Source organism: Mustela lutreola, chromosome X (assembly GCF_030435805.1).
Source record: "Mustela lutreola isolate mMusLut2 chromosome X, mMusLut2.pri, whole genome shotgun sequence".
Taxonomy (NCBI): domain Eukaryota; kingdom Metazoa; phylum Chordata; class Mammalia; order Carnivora; family Mustelidae; genus Mustela; species Mustela lutreola.
The window spans coordinates 132,613,924-132,635,169 of NC_081308.1; the positions used below are offsets into that span (position 1 = coordinate 132,613,924).

At 39.5% G+C, this 21,246-nt stretch overlaps 1 protein-coding gene across 2 annotated transcripts in view; it reads right to left on the reverse strand.

Moving 5' to 3' along the window:
- Positions 1-21,246, reverse strand: part of CLIC2 (chloride intracellular channel 2) — a 37,450-nt gene that overhangs the window by 13,377 nt on the left and 2,827 nt on the right. The window contains exons 1-2 of one of the 2 annotated variants that reach the window (XM_059157482.1): positions 12,734-13,132; positions 15-124 (exon numbers count right to left, since the gene is read on the reverse strand). In XM_059157482.1, coding sequence (XP_059013465.1) covers positions 15-124; positions 12,734-12,766 — 143 coding nt within the window. In that variant the 5' untranslated portion in view covers positions 12,767-13,132. Of the gene's footprint in view, positions 1-14; positions 125-12,733; positions 13,133-21,246 lie in introns of those variants that run through there. The other variant, XM_059157481.1, reaches the window with a different exon arrangement.

The window sequence follows — 21,246 nt, forward strand, 5'->3', positions numbered from 1 at the left end:
CTGATTTCTCTTACCTGGTCATGTCAACAGTAGTCACATTGAATTTAACTCCTTTAAGCCAGAGGATCATAAAAAGGCGTTGGCAAAAGGGACAGTTTCCAATACTCTCCCCATCACTTCCAGCCTGTTAAGATAAAGGAAGGCCTCATTCATTCATTTGCTCAAGTATGTATTGAGTGCCTACCGGGAAATGAGCCAGTTGCTAGAGATGAAATTGGAAGCCCTTAATCTCATGGATCCTACCACCTATGGGCAGACAGATATAATGAATCAAATAAGTTTATTGTATTTAAAGTGACGAGTTTAATGAGTACATAATAATAATAGCTAATTTTATATGGTACCAGAATTTATATAACTATTTCCTATTGATGGGCATTTCAGATATTCCAAAATTTTTGCTACGCTGAACACTTCAGCAGCAAATACATCTGGACATATAATTTGTTGCACTTCTGACATTATATCTTTGGAATTAATATTCAAAATGAGAATGTGTAAAAAAGAACAAGTGCATTTTTCATTTCAATAGATCCTGCCAAATTTCCTTCCTGAAAGGCATTTTCCATATGCTTATTGCAGATTTTATTTCCTTATTTCGTGAAGTATTTGTTAAAGACAAACTTTCATTTTCTCTGTAAAAGTGATATTTTCACCTCCCCTTCCAATTTCCCCCAACTCCCTTCTCCTCTCCATCTCCCCTTGTCCTTCGTGCTATTTGTTATGCTCCACAAATAAGTGAAACCATATGATAATTGACTCTCTCTGCAGACTATGGACTCTGAAAAACAATCTGAGGGGTTTGAAGTGGGGGGGGTGGGAGGTTGGGGGAACCAGGTGGTGGGTATTAGAGAGGGCACGGATTGCATGGAGCACTGGGTGTGGTGCAAAAGCAATGAATACTGTTACACTGAAAAAAATAAATAAATTTTAAAGATTTAAAAAAAAGCAAAAAAAAAACCCCTAAAAAACAAAGTGACATTTTCCTTACTGATTTGACAATTTTATTTATATATTAAAGATATTAACACTTTTAATACACATTACAGGTACCTTAAAACCTGGTTTATGTAAAAATTAAATTTTACATGGAATCTATTACTCAGTCCATTTTTTCTTTCTCTTTTTTTTTTTTTTTTTTTTTTTAAATCTTAAGTTAGGTAAATGCAACACTGCCTCCATGGAAGAGATGGGGTTTTTTTTTTTTTTTAAAGATTTTATTTATTTATTTGACAGAGAGAGAGATCACAAGTAGGTGGAGAGTCAGGCAGAGAGAGAGAGAGAAGCAGGCTCCCGCTGAGCAAAGAGCCCGATGCGGGGCTCGATCCCAGGACACTGAGATCATGACCTGAGCCGAAGGCAGCGGCTTAATCCACTGAGCCACCCAGGTGCCCCAGTCCATTTTTTCTGATCTCCTTACACTGTCATTATATACATTAAGATTACAAAAAACAAAAACAAAAAACAAAAAACCAATCCCAACCCTTTCTTATTTTGTTTTATTATAAAGATTTTCTTCCGTGTTTTCTTTTAGTATCTTTCGGCTTTCAGTTTTTGCATTTGTTTCATCTATTTGGAATTTATTTTGGCACCAGGAATTGGTGTTCTAGCTTTTGTATGTAAATTTTTAAAAAAATGGTTAATAGATCCATTACCCTAATGCCAAAACCAAAGACACTACAGAAGGAAACTATAGGCCAATATCCCTGATAAACATACATGGAAAAGTCCTCAACAAAATACAACCAAATAACATTCAACAATACATTGAAAGGACAATTCACCATCATCAAGTGGGATTTGCTTCAGGGATGTAAGGATGTTTTAAAATTCATAAAACAATCAATGTGATACAGGATATTAACAAAAGAAAGAACAAAAACCATATGACTATCATCTCAATAGATCAGAAAAGCCTTTCAACAAAATATAACATCCATTTATGATAAAAACTCTCAACAAAGTTGGTTTGGAAGGCACATATCTCAACATAATAAAGTTCATATATGAAAAACCCACAGCTAACATCATAACCAATGGTCAAACCTGAAGGCTTATCCTCTAAGATCAGGGACAAGAAAAGGATGTTCACTCTCACCACTTTTATTCAATATAATAATGGAAGTCCTAACTGCAACAGTCAAACAAGAAAAAGAAATGAAAGATCTAAATTGATAAACTGTCACTATTTGCAGATAGCATAATACCCTCTGTGGAAAACTCTAAAGACTCCACCAAAAAACTAATAGAACTAATAAATGAATTCAGCAAAGATGCAAGATACAAAATTATTATACAGAAATCTGTTGCATTTCTATACATCAATAATATAGTAACAGAAATAGAAATTAAGAAAACAATCCCATTTACAATTGCATGAGAAAAAAACTATTTGGGATACTTGGGTGGCTCAGTTAGTTGAGTGTCCAACTTTTGATTTCAGCTCAGATCTTGATCTCAGGGTCATGAGTTCAAGCCCCATGTTGGGCTCCATCCTGGGTGTGGAGCCTACTTAAAAAAAATACCTGGGAGTAAATTTCACAAGGAGTTGAATGACCTGTACTCTGAAAATTTTAAGACACTGATGAAAGAAATTTAAGATAACATAAACAAATGGAAAGATATATTGTACTCATAGATTGGCAGAATTAATATTGTTAGAATTTGTTAAAATATCTATAGTATGCAAAGCAATCTACAGATACAATGCAATTGCTATCAAATGCTAATGGTATTCTTCACAGAACTGGCACAAATAATTGTAAAATTTGTAGGGAATCACAGAAGACCCTGAATAGCCAAAGGAATCTTGAGAAAGAACAGAGCCACAGGTATCATGTTCCTACTTCAAAGTATACTACAAGACTATACTAATCAATATAAGAATAGACACATAGATCAATGGTCTATGTGGTCAATCATTCTGGTCAAGATAGCCCAGAAATAAATCCATGCTTATATGGTTAGTAAATCTATGTCAAAAGAGGCAGGAATATCCAATGGGGAAAAAGCAGTCATTTCAATGAATTGTGCCGGGAAAACTGGACAGCTAAAAAATGCAACGGAATGAAACTGGACCACTTCTTTTTCGCTCCATACACAAAAATAAACTCAAAATGGATTAAAGGCCTAAATGTAGGAGTTAAAACCATAAAATTCCTAGATGAAAACACAGGCAATAATCTCTTGGACATCAGCTTTAGCAACGTATTTATGGCTATATCTCCTGAGGCAAGAGAAACAAGCAAAAATAAGCTATTGGGACTACACCAAAATGAAAAGCTTTTGCACAGCAAAAGAAACTTCTAATGAAACAAAAATACAACATTCTGAATGAGAAAAAATATTTGCAAATAATATAACTCATTAGGGGATAATATCCAAAATATGTTAAGAACTTATACAATTGGGGCGCCTGAGTGGCTCAGTTGGTTAGGCATGTATTTTAGGCTCAGGTCAGGATCCCAGAGTCCCGGGATTGAGCTCCTTGCTCAGCGGGGAGCCTGCTTCTCCCTCTGCCCCTCACCCTGCTTGTGCTCCCTCTCTTGCTCCCTCACTCCTTCGTGCATGCTCTCTCTCTCAAATTAATAAATAAAATCTAAAAAAGATTTGTACAACTGAACACCAAAAAGTCCTGAATAATCTGATTAAAATGAAGACTTAATAGATATTTCTCCAAAGACGACATCCAGATGGCCAAAAGATACATGAAAAGATCCTCAACGTCACTCATCATCAGGAAAATGCAAATCAAACCCACAATGATAGATTCCCTTCACACAAGTCAGAATGGCTAGTATCAGGAAGATAAGAAATAACAGAGTATTACCCAGAGAAAATGAAAACACTAATTTGAAAAGATATATGAACCCTACATTTACTGAATCACTATTTACAATAACCAAAATATGAAAGCAACCCCAGTGTCTATCAATAGATGAATGGAATATTACTTGGCATAAAAAAGGAATGAGATTTTGTCATTTGTGACAACATGGGTGGACCTAGAAGATCTTATGGTAAGTGAAAAAAGTCAGACAGAGAAAGACAAATACCATCTGGTTTCAGTTATATGTGGAATCTAAAATGCAAAACAGTAAGGAAACAAACAAAAACCCCAAACAAACTCAATCTCTAAATATAGAGAACAAACTACTGGTTGCCAGAGGGGCAGTGGGTGGCAGTAGGCAAAATAGACAAGGAATTAAGAGGCAAGAACTTTCAGTTATAAAGCAAATAAGTCAAGGAGATGAAAAGTACAGCATAGGGAATATACTCAATAATATTGTAATAATGTTGCTTGGTGACAGAAGTCAACTACACTTATGATGGGCACTCAGTAATGTATAGAATTGCTCAATAAATATGTTGTATACCTAAAACTAATATAACATTATATGTTAACTATACTTCAATAGTAAGAAAAATAATGGTGAAAAATACAGAGCATCTTTTGCTAACTGACTGAAAACAACATAATTTTCTGCATTGAACTTTTATGTATACTTTGAGTTTATGTATGGCCCCCTACTCTTCACTCATCCATTTACTCTCCCAATAAAGTCTTACTGAACAAATAATGTATTTAAAATAGATCAAAGGGGCGCCTGGGTGGCTCAGTGGGTTAAGGCCTCTGCCTTCTGCTTGGGTCGTGGTCTGGGGTCCTGGGATCGAGCCCCGCATCAGGCTCTCACTCAGCGGGGAGCTTGCTTCCCTCTCTCTCTCTGCCTTCCTCTCTGCCTACTTGGGATCTCTCTCTCTGTCAAATAAATAAATAAAAATATTTTAAAAAATAGATCAGATATTCCATATACATATACAATATACATTATATATAACAGATACTAAAAAAATAATCTTCCAAATTAACTTACTTTTAAACTGAGATAAAAATCTTTGAAGGAAAGATGGATGTGCATGTTATGAGAAAAACACAATCTATATGGGGTCTGTTAAGACAGGCTTTTCTGAGGAAGTGGCAATTGATCTCAATTCAAAGAATAAGAGTTAACTAGGTGAATAGGCATAAAGAAGGCATTCTAAACAGCAATTAGCATATCCAAAAGCCTTGAAACTTACTTGAGCATGGCATTATAAGGAACTGAAAGAAGGTCAATTGGCTGGGATTCAGAAAGTGAAGAAGAGAAAAGAAAAATTCAATAAATTGAGCTACATGAAAGCTAAAATCTGCTTTTCATAAGAACTGTAAAGAAAACGAAAAATGTTTGTATCCAAAATATAGAAAATATATGAATAAAGAACTCTTAAAACTCAATGACAAACTATCTAACTTAAAAATGAGCACAAGATTTAAACACTGTATGAAAGAGACATGAAAAAATGCTCAACATCATTAATCAACAGGGAAATGAAAATTAAAAGCACAGGATACTACTACACACACATTGGAATAGTTGAAATTAAAAAGACTGACCATACCAAGTATCACCAGGAATTTGGAGCAATTAGAACTGATACACTGTGGTTGGGAGTGTAAAATGGTACAAGTGGTTTATAAAGAGTTTGTCAAAGTTAAAAATGTACCTACCATATGACCCATTAATTTTAATTCTAGGTATTTATCCAAGAGAAGTGAAAGCATATGGCCATAGAAAGACTTGTACATGAATGTTTATAGCAACTTTATTCATAGTAGCCAAAAAACTGGAAATAACCCAAATACCCTTCAGCAATAGAAAAGAATGAGATATTGATGCACATAACAATATGGTAAATCTCCAAAGTAATTACACTGAGTGAAAGAAGCCAAACAAAAGTACATACTGTACAATTCAATCTATAGAAAATCCTAGAAAATACAAATCAATGTATCATGACAGAAGGTAGATAAGTGATCTGGTAGGGAGTAGTGGGCTACAGTGGGGGAAAACTGACTGCAAAGTAACACAAGGAAACTTTCTGAGGTAATAGATATATTGTATATTTTGATTGGGTTCGTGGTTGCATGTGCATATGTATTTGTCAAAAGTCACTGGATGAGGGGCGCCTGGGTGGCTCAGTGGGTTAAGCCGCTGCCTTCGGCTCAGGTCATGATCTCAGAGTCCTGGGATCGAGTCCCGCATCGGGCTCTCTGCTCATTGGAGAGCCTGCTTCCCTCTCTCTCTCTCTGCCTGCCTCTCCATCTACTTGTGATTTCTCTCTGTCAAATAAATAAATAAAATCTTTAAATATAGAAATTTCCTTTAAAAAAAAAAGTCACTGGATGATACACTTAAAATAGGTGCATTTTATTTTATGTAAATTATATATCAATAAAGTGCATTAAAATATAAAATTTCAAAAAGTAGATTAATCCCCCTATAGTATCATGCAGGGGTTGCAAAAGTTTCAGCGACAAGGTTAGGATGTGACAATGGAAGGGGAAGAACAAGATCAGTGGAAGAAGTCAAGGATATGAGAGGCTAGAGTACAGGAAGAATCATCTATGTAGATATTGAAATCACCAAGAATTATGATAGGAATAGTGTTGGAGAGAGTGACAATGATCCAGAAGCTAAAACACTCAAGGAATAGGGGAGAGTGACCTGGACGACTACTATAACCAGGAAGGGTAGAGGGTGGTTTAGTCTGATTTTATGAGACTCAACCTAGATATTTCTTTGTATGGGGGAGGTAGAATGGACTGGAAGCAGGAATGGGGAGCAAGGATACGTAAAGGGTACCTACCTTATTTCCAGGCTCAATGGTGAGAAAAATGAGGAAGAAAAGGTAGCCACTTCTTCTGAGGGCTCATGGGAAATCCTGCCTTTAGACTTCAATCTTAACATGTCACAAAATGGATTCCTTTCTTTTTATTTACTCCACTCACTGACCTACTCTTTCTGTAGGGCTCCTGATCCTGCACATGACACTGCTATCTGCTATGGACTGAAGTGTACTCTTCCAGAATCCTATTTTGAAACCCTAACCTTCAATGTGATAGTATTTGGAGGCCAGGCCTTTGGGAAGTTAATTAGGTTTATATGACCTCATGAGAATGGGGCCCTCATGATGGGATTAAGTCCTTTATAAGAAGAGACCAGGAAGCTTTCTTTCTTCTCTCCTCCTCTTCTCTCTGCCCACCATGCAAGACACTGAGAAAGCAATCATCTATAAGCCAGGAAAAGATTTCTTACCAGAACCTGACCACACTGGCACCTTGATCTTGAACATCCAGCCTATAGAACTAAATATCTGTTGTGCATGCCACCAAGTCTCTGCTTTTTGTTATGACAGCCTGAGAAGACAAGACACTATCTACTGAGTTGCCCAAATTAGAAACTTGAGGGTAATCCTTCTGCTTCATTCCCAAATTGAATTCAACACTAATTCTTGTCAGTTTTACCTATAAATATCTACAAATACATTTAGTTATTTCATTTGCCGTGGCTATTACATCATTCATTCATTCAATATTTATTTGATGCTTACTATCTGTTCAACAGTGCTAGGTGCTAGCTACCCAAGTCCAAGCCATCAACATATCTCATCTATTGGACTCCACTGATTTATTTATTTATTTAGTTCTGCTTTTGCTTTAGTCTGTAAAAGAAAGTAAAGTGTACTTTTTACCTTAAAGCTGCTCTGATTTGTTATTTCTAGCAATATTAAGGTCCCAGAAAGCCTGGGCAAAATCCCAATTCTTTGGACAAAATTTTCTTTTCTTGACAATGAGCACAACAGAGGAAATGACCTTTACTGTTGTTCTTTTGTGATGTCAGGGAGTGAAGAGCTATAGGAAGAGGTACCCAACCTTGGCAGCTGTGTTTCTTTTGTAACGGAAGTCAAACTAAGGATCCAATCAGAACTGGGGCTAGTGAGGAGAATCATGATTATGGGTGGGAGGCAGGAAGAAGACAGAGTCTGAGAATAGATACAGCAGGAAGGGTGGATTGCCTTTGGCGAAAGGAAAGGCAAAACACTGCGATGTGGGGGGAATACAGTCAAGTTTTACAGGAAAACCCAGGTTTTTTTTTCCTGTTAACAATATGATGATTTAAAGTGCTATCACAGAAAATTTTAGAATGTAAATTCCCTAGCCTGATTGATGAATTACCACCTCTTAAGTATGTATAGCTGGCAAAAACAGGATGTGATCATTCACAAAAACAACTTTTCTCTTTTTGTTTGTGATATGTTTCTGAAGATGAAAAGTAATATGTCACAATATCTGACATTTATTGAGTGTTTACTATGTTAACAACTACAGTGTTTTATATATTTGTCTTATTTAATCCTCACAGTGAAGATGATCCCATGAGGTAGGTTCTGTTAATACTTGTGTTCTTCAGGTGACGAAAATGAGGCCCAGAGAACTGACTTGTTAAAGTTAGAACTTTCTCTTGTAGCAGGCCTAGGACTGTCTACTCTGTAACCCAAACTCTTAAACACTGTTTCTACCATCTAATAGTTTTGTTGTATAAAAAAAACAGTTTTTATGATAGTCTTTATGATAGTTCTAAGAGAGTTTGAAAATGGTCTGAAAATTCAGAGAAAGGTATGATCTCTTTTTTCTTTTCCACTTTTGTTTTTTTCAACTTTTGTTGTTGTTGTTAGGGTTAGGGTCTGTGCCTTGTATTTTGCTGTTCAGAGACCCCTCCAGAGAATAAAATCCCACACTTCTGCTGGGGTTAGGGTTAAGGTTAGGGGTTAAGAATTAGGGGTTAGGTTAGGGCTTGGGTATATGCCTGGTATTTCACCACTCAGAGATCTCTTCAGAAGGTTAGGGTTATGGTTAGTTTTAGGGTTAGGGGTTATGGTTATGGGTTATGGGTTATGGATTAGGGTTAGAGTTAGGGTTAGGATATGTGTCAGGTATCCTGCCATTCAGAGACCTTTCCTAATAATTAAACCCCACACTTCTGCTGGGATGAGAATAAACATCGCCATCATTTATCAAGCTGAGGCAAGGAGGGGATTTGGGGCTCTAGATACTCTTTACACAGATACTGAATTTATTTTTGTTTTTATCCCTACCTTCACACCCATCTTCAGAAATATTACCAATTTTTTTTTTTTTTTTTTTTTTTTTTTTTTTTTTTTTGAGAGACAGAGACAGGGACAGAGAGAATCTTAAGTAGGCTTCATGTCCAGTGTGGAGCCCAATGTGGGGCTCAGTCTCACAATCCTGAGACCATGACCTGAGCCAAAATCAAGAGTCAGATGCTCAACCAACTGAGCCACCCAGTTGCCCCAATACTACCAATTTTTAAATGTTTGGGGTAATCTCTAGGAAAACTAGGCTGCTTCTCAGCATTTCTTATCATGTGTTCAGTAAGCATTTTTCTCAGGTCAGGGGTTAGGGCTAGGGTATGCGCCTGGAATTTTGCAGTTCAAGAACTCACCAGAGAATATAACCCCAGACTTCTTCTGGGCTTGGGCTTAGTGTTATGGTTATATTATATGCCTGGTATTTTGCAGTTCAGAGACCTCTCCAGAGTGTTAGGATTAGTGTTAGTATTACAGTTAGGGTCAATTTTAGGGATTAGGTTTAGGGATTAGTGCTTACAGGTTAGGATTAGGGTTAGGGTATATGCCTGGTATTTTCCAAATCAGAGACATCACCAGAGGACAAAATCCCAGATTTTTGCTAGTGTAAGTGTAAGGGTTGGGGCCAGAGTTTGATTTAAAGTTTGTTTTAAGGTTAGGGTATGTGACTGGTATTTTCAGTATAGAGACCTCTCCAGAGGGTTAGGGTGTACTGTTAAGGGTTAGTGTTAGGGTTTTGGTGAGAGTTAGCATTTGGGTCAGGGTTAGTGTTAGGGTTAGGGTTAAACTTGGGGTTAGGGTTTAGGGCTTACCAGTCAGGGATTAGGGTATGTGCCTGATATCCTCCAGTTCAAAGATCTCTCCTGAGAATAAACTCTGTGATTTTGGGTTTAGAATAAACATGGCAACCATCTACCAGTTGAGACAAGGAGGGTATATGAGACTTTACATTTGAGTTAGATGTTCCATTGATTTTTCTGTTTTTATCTCTACCTTCACACCCCCATTTTCAGTAGTACTACCAATTCTTAAAAGTTTGGGGTCTTCTCCAGGATAATTAGAATGTTTCTCAGTTTTTCTTGTTGTGTGTTCAATAAGCCACTTTCTCAAATCAGAGTTTAGAGTTACGGTAGGGTTAGTTATGTGCCTGGTTTTTTTCAGTCCAGAGACCCATCCAGTGGGTTAAAGTTAGGGTTAGAGGTTAGGGGTTTGGGTTTAAGGTATGAGATAAAATGGGTTTGATACATTCAGAATTTTGGCAGAAATGTTAAGTTCTATAACTTTATGTAAAAATCTTTAGTTTAGAGTGTTTGGTAGAGATCACATAATCTCCTTATCAATGAGCAACAAACCAGTAAGATAAAATCTGCATTTAGAGAAAATAAAATGTATGTTAGAAAGTCTTTTGTTCTTAGTTCATAGTTAAAAATCTTGCCCAAGTTATTCAGTATTGAAAGACAATGTTTTCACTGATTACATTAAAACACGTAGGTGGTGTGTTATAAATTTTTTTGTTTTAGGATGATACAAATTCTTAATTGTGACAGGAAAGTCCTTAATCTCTTGTAGGTATCTCATCAGTGATATGGGAAAGAAGTTGTGGTAGGGTTTTAAGCGCAGCCAGAGGTAGCTGGGGAAATCACAGACTCTTTTAATCTTTAGAAAGAATCAGCTGGATCTATAATTAGATACCATTGATAAAGAGTAGTGCTTTTTAAACTCACTCTTTAACATTTTTCCTTTCTCTCAATCCTTATGTCCCATCTCCATATTTTGTGTGAAAGTTCTAGAGATCTATGGAATACATCTTAAAGCAAAGCAAAACAAATACCTGCACCAGATGATACTCAGTGTTCTTTCAGAAAATCTATAATTTGTATCATTGTCATTAGATAACATTGAAAGGATTCCACCTGATGAAATTCTGGAAAAATTTACTAAAAGGTTTGCCAAATTGAAAACAGTTGAATAAGATTAGATGTATTTATTTTAAATAATTAGAATCCTAACCTTGCCATTCACTAGCTATGTGACCCTGGACAAAGTTACTTAGATATTCTTTGTTCTATTTTCTGTATCCATAATTAGAATTAATAATAACCCACTTAACACAATGCCTGACATATAGTAAGTACTCAACAGATGATTAGTTATTTTAACCTGAAAGTTATTATTTAATTCAACATTTGTTCCTTCAGTGTGTGAGTCACTAACAACTCCTGTCCAGATTAATACCCAAATATGGGTATTCTATGAAGATGAACACATAGATAAATGCCGACAACTAGGTAGGGGTGTTTGATTGGATTGAATGAGTAGTTTAGACTAAAGGAACACTTTAGTTTGTCTGTGAAAAGACATGACTTCTGGTTTGAAATTGGTAGATGTAAAAAGCCAGTTAGGAAATCAAAGCTTATTAATATTGTGTCTGAGCAGTCACATGTTTTGCTAAAATCCAGAGATAAGAGAAGTAGCTCTTATGCTCCACAGTCCAACACTTACTTGGATTATTTTGCTATGTAGGAATTCAAGAATCACTCTATAATTTTGAAAGGGCAGGTTGAATATGTCCTTTGTGTATATATGTGACCACTTGTTAAATATTTTTAAATGATTGTGAAAGTATTACTTTGGCTAACAGATGTTTAAACTAACATTTCATAAAAACATACCTTATTTCATGTCTTTGTAAGTCATCAATAGATGTGGTTTTAGAGGCAAGTTACTTAAACTTTATTGCCTTCGCTTAATTACCTAGAGATGAGCACAATATTACTATAATGACAAGTACTACTACCGTTACTCCTAGTCATGATACTACTTCTAATAGTACTATTAATGTAAGTTATTAGGACTAAATGAGGTAATATATAAAAATATGTGTAATATATGTGAAGTGCTTAGATATGAGAGTTTATTATGATTATTATCATTCTGGACACTTCTAAAAGTCAAGGAAAATATAGAAGAAAAAATAATTAATATAAACAAAGTTTTAGGAAACTGTAATTTCTACTTGTAATAACCTATACAAAAATTATTATTTTTCTTGATGAGTTAATTTAGAAACACATGTTCATTTCTCCTGCTTAGGGGTTTTCCAAAGGGCTTTTCTCAAAAGTTAAGGCATTACAAAAAAACCCTAAGGCAGACCATAAAGAGGAAACACAACATTCTAAAATGCGTCTTCCTCATGCAGACTCCTGACTGTTTGCTCCCATAGTGTCCATGTGACTCCACGGTGAGCTTCATCTATTGTGGGAGAATTTTAGAAAGCTCTGTCTGGACTGTGTGCAGGGTTGGGGCACCTACCCATTTTCGGTCTTTTCCTTTCCCCATTTAGGCCTTCCAAAACCTATTTCATAAAACACAGATTGCAAAGCTAGAAAACCCCTAAGGATCATTTGGTCAGGTTTGTTCAGTACAGATGAAGAAACAAAGGTCCAGAGAAAAGGAGAGATTTGCCCAAAGTTACATAGGAAGCCGCCAAGAATATAATTTAATTGTTCAAACTAGCAACCAGTCTAGTGCTCTTTCCACAATATATCTTTGCCTTTTTTCAAAAAATATGTTTTCCTGTTGTCATCTAAGAACAGCCATTCATATATCAACTACTTACAGGAGGAATATAATTACAAAATTATATCTTATCTCTAGCCCAAATATTGACTTATTTTTAGAATTTAAGGCACAGTGTCAAGAAATAATACATTACATATGCAATTATTATAGCTAGAAAACGTACCTTTACAAAAAGCTCAATTTCAGGATCTGCCATCTTTCCGTTTTTACCACCAGTTGTCAGTACCCCGTCTCTTGCAGAGTTCACAGTACTTGTGCACTATTTTCTTCCAGTTTTGTCCGAAGGCTCAGATAAAGCTTTTGCTTTAAGAGGAGAGTCCAGCTTGGAGTAGACTGAGTCAGAGCTGGGGCCAGTCTCTCTTCTCAAGAGGTGGGGTGCAGAGAATTCTAGATTGTTGAGAGCAGTTCTTGGATTTGTTTTCCTTCTTCCTCTTGACTTAACATTCGAATCAAGGAGGAGCTGAAGGGCTGTGTGTAAACTGGCTGGCTACAAAGGTGGGGGTGTTTCCAGAAAGACTTCAATGCCATGAGTCAGCATAGGAAAAACACATACACACAAATACACACATGCAGTGCTGGCTTCTATATATCAAGCAGACCAGATGTTCTCTAGAGCCTCCCTTTGAGTCCTGGGCTTCATGCCCAGAACATGGCCTCTTATTGCTGTTCCTGTAAACTGACAGCAGCAAAAAGCTTTTCCAGGAAAAGGGCCAGAAATGACTTGAGTTGTATCATTGAAAAGGATGTTTATCTAATAATATTGTCTAAAAGGGGGTTAAAAAATTGTACTTCATCAAATGTCTCCACCCCAATGCTACTGCTCACACAGCCAGATTTCCCTTCCGAATTATAACTTTCACTTCTCTTCGGTAACCAGGGAATCTTTGCTGGGTTTGTTGAGTCCAGAACTGTTGGGGTGGGAAGTGGCACCCTTTGCATGCCCCATCCCATTCTCATTTCTGGGAAATCTGCACTGGGACAGAGCACTTCCTGGTTTGGGTATCTGCAGAAGCCAGAAGCCGTTCTGGATCTCTGCTTGTCGCCCCTGGGAGAAACAGTAAAATACGCAGAGTGACCCTTGGAGTCCATAGTGTTGCTGGCAGTGGTACTTTTTGCCTGCGGGCATGAGGGTGGGGGCAGGGGCCGGATCCACAGGCCTCGGTGGTGCGAAAAGTCTCTCTGGGGTGGAAGCCAAAGTGAACAGAGGTCCACCAGCTGGGTGCCATCGTGACCCTGTTTAGACGACACCAAACGGGGGGCCATACAGTCTGCCACTGCGCTCCCCTAGAGGACTCGCAGGATGACAGGCTCTTGGCCAAACGCGGCCTGCGCCACACCTGCAGGTTCCAGGCAAGGGGTGCCTGGTAGGGAGGAGGGGGTCCTTCTGGGCACGGGACCTGGTGATTTTCCAAACTGTTGACAACTGAGAGGGAAACAGTGATAGACTTCTGCTGAGCCGACCTCGAGGGTGACTTTAGGACCGGCTGCTTGGCAGGCAACGATGAATGCTCTGTTTGGCCGCATTTCTACTCTATTCATTTATTCTCTCACTCCAAAGACAATCAATGAATGCTTGCCCTGTGCCAGCATGCTGATCCACTCACGGAGATTAGCGGCGAGGAAAGACAGTAAGTTTGGGAGGAGAACAGGAACTCCACTTTAAGCACGCTGACTCGGGGGCATCTTCTCTCCTCCTGATTCCCACTAGAGAGTCCATTCAAAATCTTGCCACTTCTGCTTCCTGAATATTGTTAAACCCATCCGCTTCTCTTGGCCCCCCACTGCCACTCCAGACTGAGCCAGCAACATGGTTTTGTATGCATCTACTTAAAAAGATTTTTTTATGTGTCATCGAGGGGTCATTCATATACAGCAGTACCTTCTTTTCAGGCATACGACATACTGATTGGACAATTCTGTACTCTACTCCTCAGTACTCACTAGCGCAAGTGGAGTCATCATTCGTCAACGCACAGTGTTATTACAATATTATGGACTCTGTTCCCTGTGCTGTACTTTTCATCTCCGTGGCTTGCTTGTTTAGTGATTTCAAAGATTTTTTTTTTTTTTTTCAAAGATCCAAGCCATTGCTTGGCCCTCGGCCCTCATGGGAAAACCACCACTCCTTGTCAACACCACAGCAACAAGAACACTGCACAACAGCCCAGGGAGCTCTGTACGACCCCTAACAAGTTGTGGAAGAGATGAGCTTCCTTTTCTTTTCTCTACTACCCAGAGGGTCTTTAAAATTTCTTGTATTGGGACAACCTGGATGCACCTACAGGGTATGGTGTTAACTGAAACAACTCAGACAGAAAAACGAGGACCATACAAATTCCACTTATAGGTGGAATTTAAGTGGAAACAGATTCCGCCTATATGTGGAATCTAAATTAAAAAAAAAAAAAGAATTTGAATGGAAACAGATTCCACTTATGTGTGGAACCTAAATTAAAAAAAAAAGACAAACACAAAAACACTCTTTTTTAAAGGTTTTATTTAAATTCCAGTAGATAACATCAATGTAATACTAGATTCTCATGTACAATATAGTCATTTAATACTTACAAGGACACCCAGCAGCCATCACTAGCGCCATCTTCAATCCCCGTCACCCATCCAACCCATCCCCCCCAACCACCTCCACTCTGTTAATATCAGTTTGCTCTCTGTAGTTAAGAGTCTCTTTTTTGGGGGCACCTAGATGGCTCAGTGAGTTGGACCTCTGCCTTCGGCTCAGGTCATGATCTCAGGGTCCTGGGATCGAGCCACCCATCCGGCTCTCTGCTCTGCTCAGCAAGGAGCCTACTTCCCACTCTCTCTCTGCCTGCCTCTCTGCCTACTTGTGATCTCTGTCAAATAAATAAATAAAATCTTAAAAAAAAGTTTAACAACTAAATGAAAATTTAAAGAAAACATTATAAAAATAGCTTAAAACATTAAAAAATAGTCTCTTTTTGTGGGTGCCTGGGTGGCTCAGTCCATTAAGTGTTGACTCTTGATTTCAGCATTGGAATCTATGCTGGATGTGGAGCCTACTTAAAAAAAAAAAAAAGAGTCTGGGGTGCCTGGGTGGCTCTGTTGGTTAAATGACTGCCTTTTGCTTAGGTCATGATCCCAGGGTCCTGGGATCGAGCCCCGCATTGGGCTCCCTGCTCTGCAGGAAGCCTGCTTCTCCCTCTCCCACTCCCCCTGCCTGTGTTCCCTCTCTCACTGTCTCTCTCTTTGAAATAAATGGATAAGATCTTTTTTAAAAAAAGAGTCTGTTTCTTGGTTTTCCTCTGTCTTCCCTTACCTATGATAATTTGTTCTGTTTCTTAAATTCCACATATGAATAGAATCATGTGGCATTTAACTTTCTCTGACTTATTTCATCTAGCATAATACTCACTAGCTCCAACCACATTTTTGCAAATGGCAAGAATTCATTCTTTTTATGACTGAGTAATATTCCATTATATATACATACCACCTCTGCCTTATCCATTTATCAGCTGATGGACATTTGGGCTCTTTTCATAATTTGGGTACTGCTGATAATGATGTTGTAAGCATTGGGGTGCATGTGTACTTTCAAATCAGTATTTTGTATTCTTTGGGTAAATGCTTAGTAGTGCCATTGCTGGGTCATAGAGTAGTTCTACTTTAAACTTTCTGAGGAACCTCCATGCTGATATCCACAGTGGCTGCACCAGTTTGCACTCCCACCAACAGTGTAAGAGGATTCCCCTTTCTCTGCATCCTTGCCAACACCTGTTTCTTCTGTTTTTGAGTTTAGCCATTCTGACAGGTGTGACATGTTATCTCATTGTGGTTTTGATTTGCATTTCCCTGGTAATGAGTAATGTTGGGCATCTTTTCATGTGTCTGTTGGCCATCTGGACGTCTCCTTTGGACAAATGTCTGCTCATGTCTTCTTCCAATTTTTAAACTGGATTATTTGTTTTTTAGGTATTTAATTTTATAAGTACTTTATATATTTTTGATACTAACCCTCTATCAGAGATTCAGAGACGTCATTTGCAAACATCTTATTCCTCAGTCTGCCTTTAAATTTTTTGATTGTTTCCTTTGCTGTGCAGAAGCTTTTTTTTAAAAATGAAGTCCCAATAGTTCATTTTTGGTAAAAATAGTTTCTTAATTTCACTTTCAGAATAGTCATATTAGTACATAGAAATACAATTTTTTTTATTTGATAGACAGAGATCATAAGTAGGCAGAGAGGCAGGCAGAGAGAGAGGGGGAAGCAGGCTCCCCGCTGAGCAGAGAGCCCAATGCGGGGCTCAATCCCAGGACCCTGAGATCATGACCTGAGCCGAAGTCAGAGGCCTAAACCACTGAACCACCCAGGCACCCCAGAAATACAATTTTTTTAAGATTCAAAATTGGTCTGTTCTGATGGCAAATTAGGCACTTAGCAGTGACTGTATCCGCCCTGTCCTAGATGAGTGGAAATCCACATTAGTGAGCCTATGCATGACCCCCATCACTACTTTGTTCATGAGCCCATTGGGCAATGGTGGAGGGGCTGGGGAAAGAGGCAGACTAGTATCCGCAGAGCAGTTCATCGTATGCACTTGAATATGAAAATCCTTCTCTGCTAAGGTCACCCTTTGCTGAAAATTCACATGGGGCATGGATATCATCACATTTTCCCCTGCTCATTTAGAGATGCTTTTCCATATATGACTTCATCACACTTCCTTGTCATCAATTTTATAATTGTATTCCTTAGAAGTCTCTGACCATCCAGGGGCACCTGGGTCACTCATTTAGTTAAGCATCTGATTCTTGATCTCAGCTCTGATCTCAGGGTTGTGAGTTTGGGCCTTGTGTTGGGCTCCACTTGGCACAGAGCCTAGTTAAAAAAATAAATATTCCTTGACCACCCAGCCAAACCACTGGCCACTGCCCATGAGTCAGTATATAAACACATCTGGCCTTTTCTCCTTCCAAGCAAAGTGAACGGCCAGGTGTACAGCTTTAAGCTCTGCCCACTGGGAGGATTTCCCATCATCACTGCCCTTCAGGAATATTCCAGAGAGGGGCTGTAGTGCTGCAGCTGCCTACCTATTGATGGCTCCTGCAGATCATACAAAACCTTTCGTACAGCAGGCCCAAGTCTTTTATTCCTTTGTCAACTGATGATAAGGAACTCCTGATAAAGCCATAGGTGAGGAGAGAGAAAATCATGTAGTAGAAGGGGGGACCAAGGGCATTTGGGTCACTTCTCTATTATCTGTGCCTTCACAGCCAGCTTTGGCCCCATCTCATATATATCACTTCCATTTGATGATGGAGTGCTGTTGTGCATGCCTAACTTTACTAAAAAGAAAGGCTTGGTGTGTCAAAGGACACCCAGTTTATGATGGGCAGTTCAAACAGCATGGTAATTTGGTGGCCCATGGTTAGGCACTCAGTCTTTACCAAGGCTCAGTAAAAAACCAAAAACCATTTCTCAGAAGGAAAGTCATCATCTGCAAAGAGAGGCTGCAGATAAAAACAACTCTGTTCATAGCTTGATCTTTGACTTGTGGCCTCCAGAATTGTGAGAATATAAATTTCTGCTGTTTCAGTCATCCAATCTGTGGTATTTTGTTATGGTAACCCTAACTAAATAATGCATCTTCTATCCACTTCTAGGAACACTGTGATCAACTAACCAACCTAGATTTCCAAGAATCAGACTATTTTGATTGCTGTTTCATCTGCTGTCCATTATAGTAACCTATCTTGCCTTTGGCTATTGAGAGCCTGCCACCCCGGGGTCTATTTACTCCTATTGCATTTTGATTTCCCAGTTCAGAGGCAGCAATTTACACTGTTAAGTCCTGGCCTACAGATACAAGTGTTCATGATAGCCCCTCAAATATACTGGGGCTCCCTTCACAATTTTATTTCCCACAGTCATGATGAAAGGTGTGTCCTCTAAATCTTCCAAAGGTGGATGAGTAGATGTTAAATGACAAATCCACACCATATTGCAAAGTCATTTAAGCTTCTGAATCCTTCCTTCTATAGTATACCAAGGCAGATATAATATTTCAGGTTAATTTACCATGGGTCACTTTTTGGCCCATGTTTCAGCCAAATAACCAAACAAAGTGCTAGAGCCCCCCCTTTTTTTTTAATTCCACAAGCTGCAGTACTGAATACAGAATCACTGCCTAGTGGGCCCATATCAATGTGTTTGGCTTAATTCAACTTTATGTTTCTTCCACCATTACCCACAGTCTTTTTTTTTTTTTTTAAAGAGATTTTATTTATTTGACAGACAGAGATCACAAGTAGGCAGAGAGGCAGGCAGAGAGAAAGAGGGGGAAGCAGGCTCGCTGCCAAGCAGAGAGCCCCATGTGGGGCTTGATCCCAGGACCCTGAGATAATGACCTGAGCTGAAGACAGAGGCTTTAACCTACTGAGCCACCCAGGCTCCCCACCCACAGTCTTAATATCCATTCCCACACACACTCCCCAGATTTGTCTGTATAAATTAGAAAAATCAAGTAGTTCTTTGGAGTGTAGCACACCTCCACATGGATCACACTTTGTGCCTCACCTGTAGGGCTTGCTGGGACTTGAGTGTAGTTATAGGTCTAGAAACCGAAAGGGGTGATGGAGGTCCTGTGATAAATGGCAGTGTTCTTGTAAGGCAAGTACCTCAAGAAAGGCTATTACACTTTTCCCCAGAGTGATGCAGGTTTAATCTCAGACAGGGGTAGAGAGGGTGTTTCTATTGGCAAGGAAGACATCCGAAACTAGGGGTTCAAAATCCCCAGCTTCGTCAAGGTTTTCCTATATACCTCCATTTCAATTTTTACCCACACTTTAACAGTTAACATTCTTCAAGTTTGGGAATTCAATTTTCATTGCAACACAGTCACTCCCAATATGAGTTGCTGGGTTTCGTTTTCAGTCACCTCTGTGGCTATGTGAAATAAAGTTCCCTTCAGCACAGATGGAGAAGCTTTCAGGTCAATTATGTGACACTTGAGTTGGGAATTTGAATTCCAGAGCTCATTCATTTATTACCCAGTTTGTCTACTTACTTTACACTGCTAACCCATTGTGTTCATTAGTTTGACAAAAATGTTCTAAATGTACATAGTCACCCAGAAACTTGCCTCTTAAGAGTGTTTGATTACTAATATCCAGTGGTGATATTTTGTATATCTCTATTGGATATCATGTCATGGACCATCAGTGTTCTCTTTCCTACTTGCAATAGACTCATTAGTAACTTTAAACCTAATCAGACTTCAGAACCATTTACAGAAATGCCAGAACCAAATTAGAAAATTTATTCTTAAGATTATGTTGCTCTAGAGCCTCTCTTAGTACCAAAATCTGTATAACTCAAGATTCTTGAAAGACACTGAAACAATGGAATGTATGTTTGTGCGTGTGTGTACAAAGAGAGAGAGAAAAAGAGACATTATGAGGAATTGGTTCATAGTATTGTGGAGGATGGCAAGCTCCAATTTTCAGGCTAGGCCACTATGCTAGAGACTTAGAAAAGGGTTGATGTTGCAGTTCAGGTCCAAAGAAAGCTGATAACAAAATCTTTTCTTTGCGGAAGGACAGTTTTTTCCAAGTAAGGCCTTCAACTGATCGGATGAGAATCACCAACTTTATGGGACATAATCTGTCTTACTGAAATGTTATTTATTTATTTATTCACATTTTATTGGCTACAGGGGAGAGGGTGAAATTCTACTAATTTAAATGTTAATCTCTACTAAAAATACTTCAGAAATACCTAGGAAAGTGTTTTACAAAATAACTGAGTACCATGGCATAGCAAAATCGACAGAAAAAGTTAACCAACAGAGTTCCCTAATATGGCAGTAAAGCACAGCCACGAAAGAGGAAGAGGAAGGAGGAGGAGGAGGAGGAGAGGAAGATGGGGAGGGTGTGAGGGAGCGGAGGAGGAGGGGGAGAAGAAGAGGGGGATGAGAGAGGAGGGGGAGCAGGAAGAAAGAGAGGAGGGGAGGAGGAGGAGGAGGACTTGGGGAGGGGAGAAGGAGGAACAGTGTAGGCCGGGAAAGGCCGGAAACCCCTGCCCCAGGACGGGGGAAGCCTTTGCCAGGCACCTAGGCGACAAGGGCGTCTTCTTCCGGACGCCCAAAGAACACTTTGAACTCAGCCACAAAGAGGCGGACAGAGCCGGGCCGAGCACGGGAGCCGACAGACGTTCCTCCGAAGCGCGCGTGCAAGCGACCAGGAGGCCCATGGACAGCCGCTGCCCATCGGTGGCCGTTAGGGACGTGCACGTCCAAAGCCCTGGGAGGGGCGCCTGGGTGGCTCGGCGGGAGGAGCGTCTGGACTCTGGACCTCGGCTCAGGCCAGGCCTGTTCTCTGGGTTGCGAGACCCAGGCCCGCGTCAGGCTCCACGGTGGGCTCTGCGCCGGGCATGGAGCCTGCTTCAGCTTCTCCCCCTCTCTGTCGCCCTCTGCCCCTCCTCCGCTCCCTCTCTAAGAGGGCGGGGCGGGGGGCGAGGTTGCCGTGAGATGCCACTTCGCCCCCCAGTAGGACGGCTCTTCTAGGCCCCAGAAAGACCAACCAAGCGGGAAATGACCAGTCTGGGCGAGGATGTGGAAGAACTGGGACCCTGGCCCACGGCTCCTGGGATGGGGGAGTGGTCCGGCTGCGGCGGGGAAGGTAGCCAGGGAATGACCC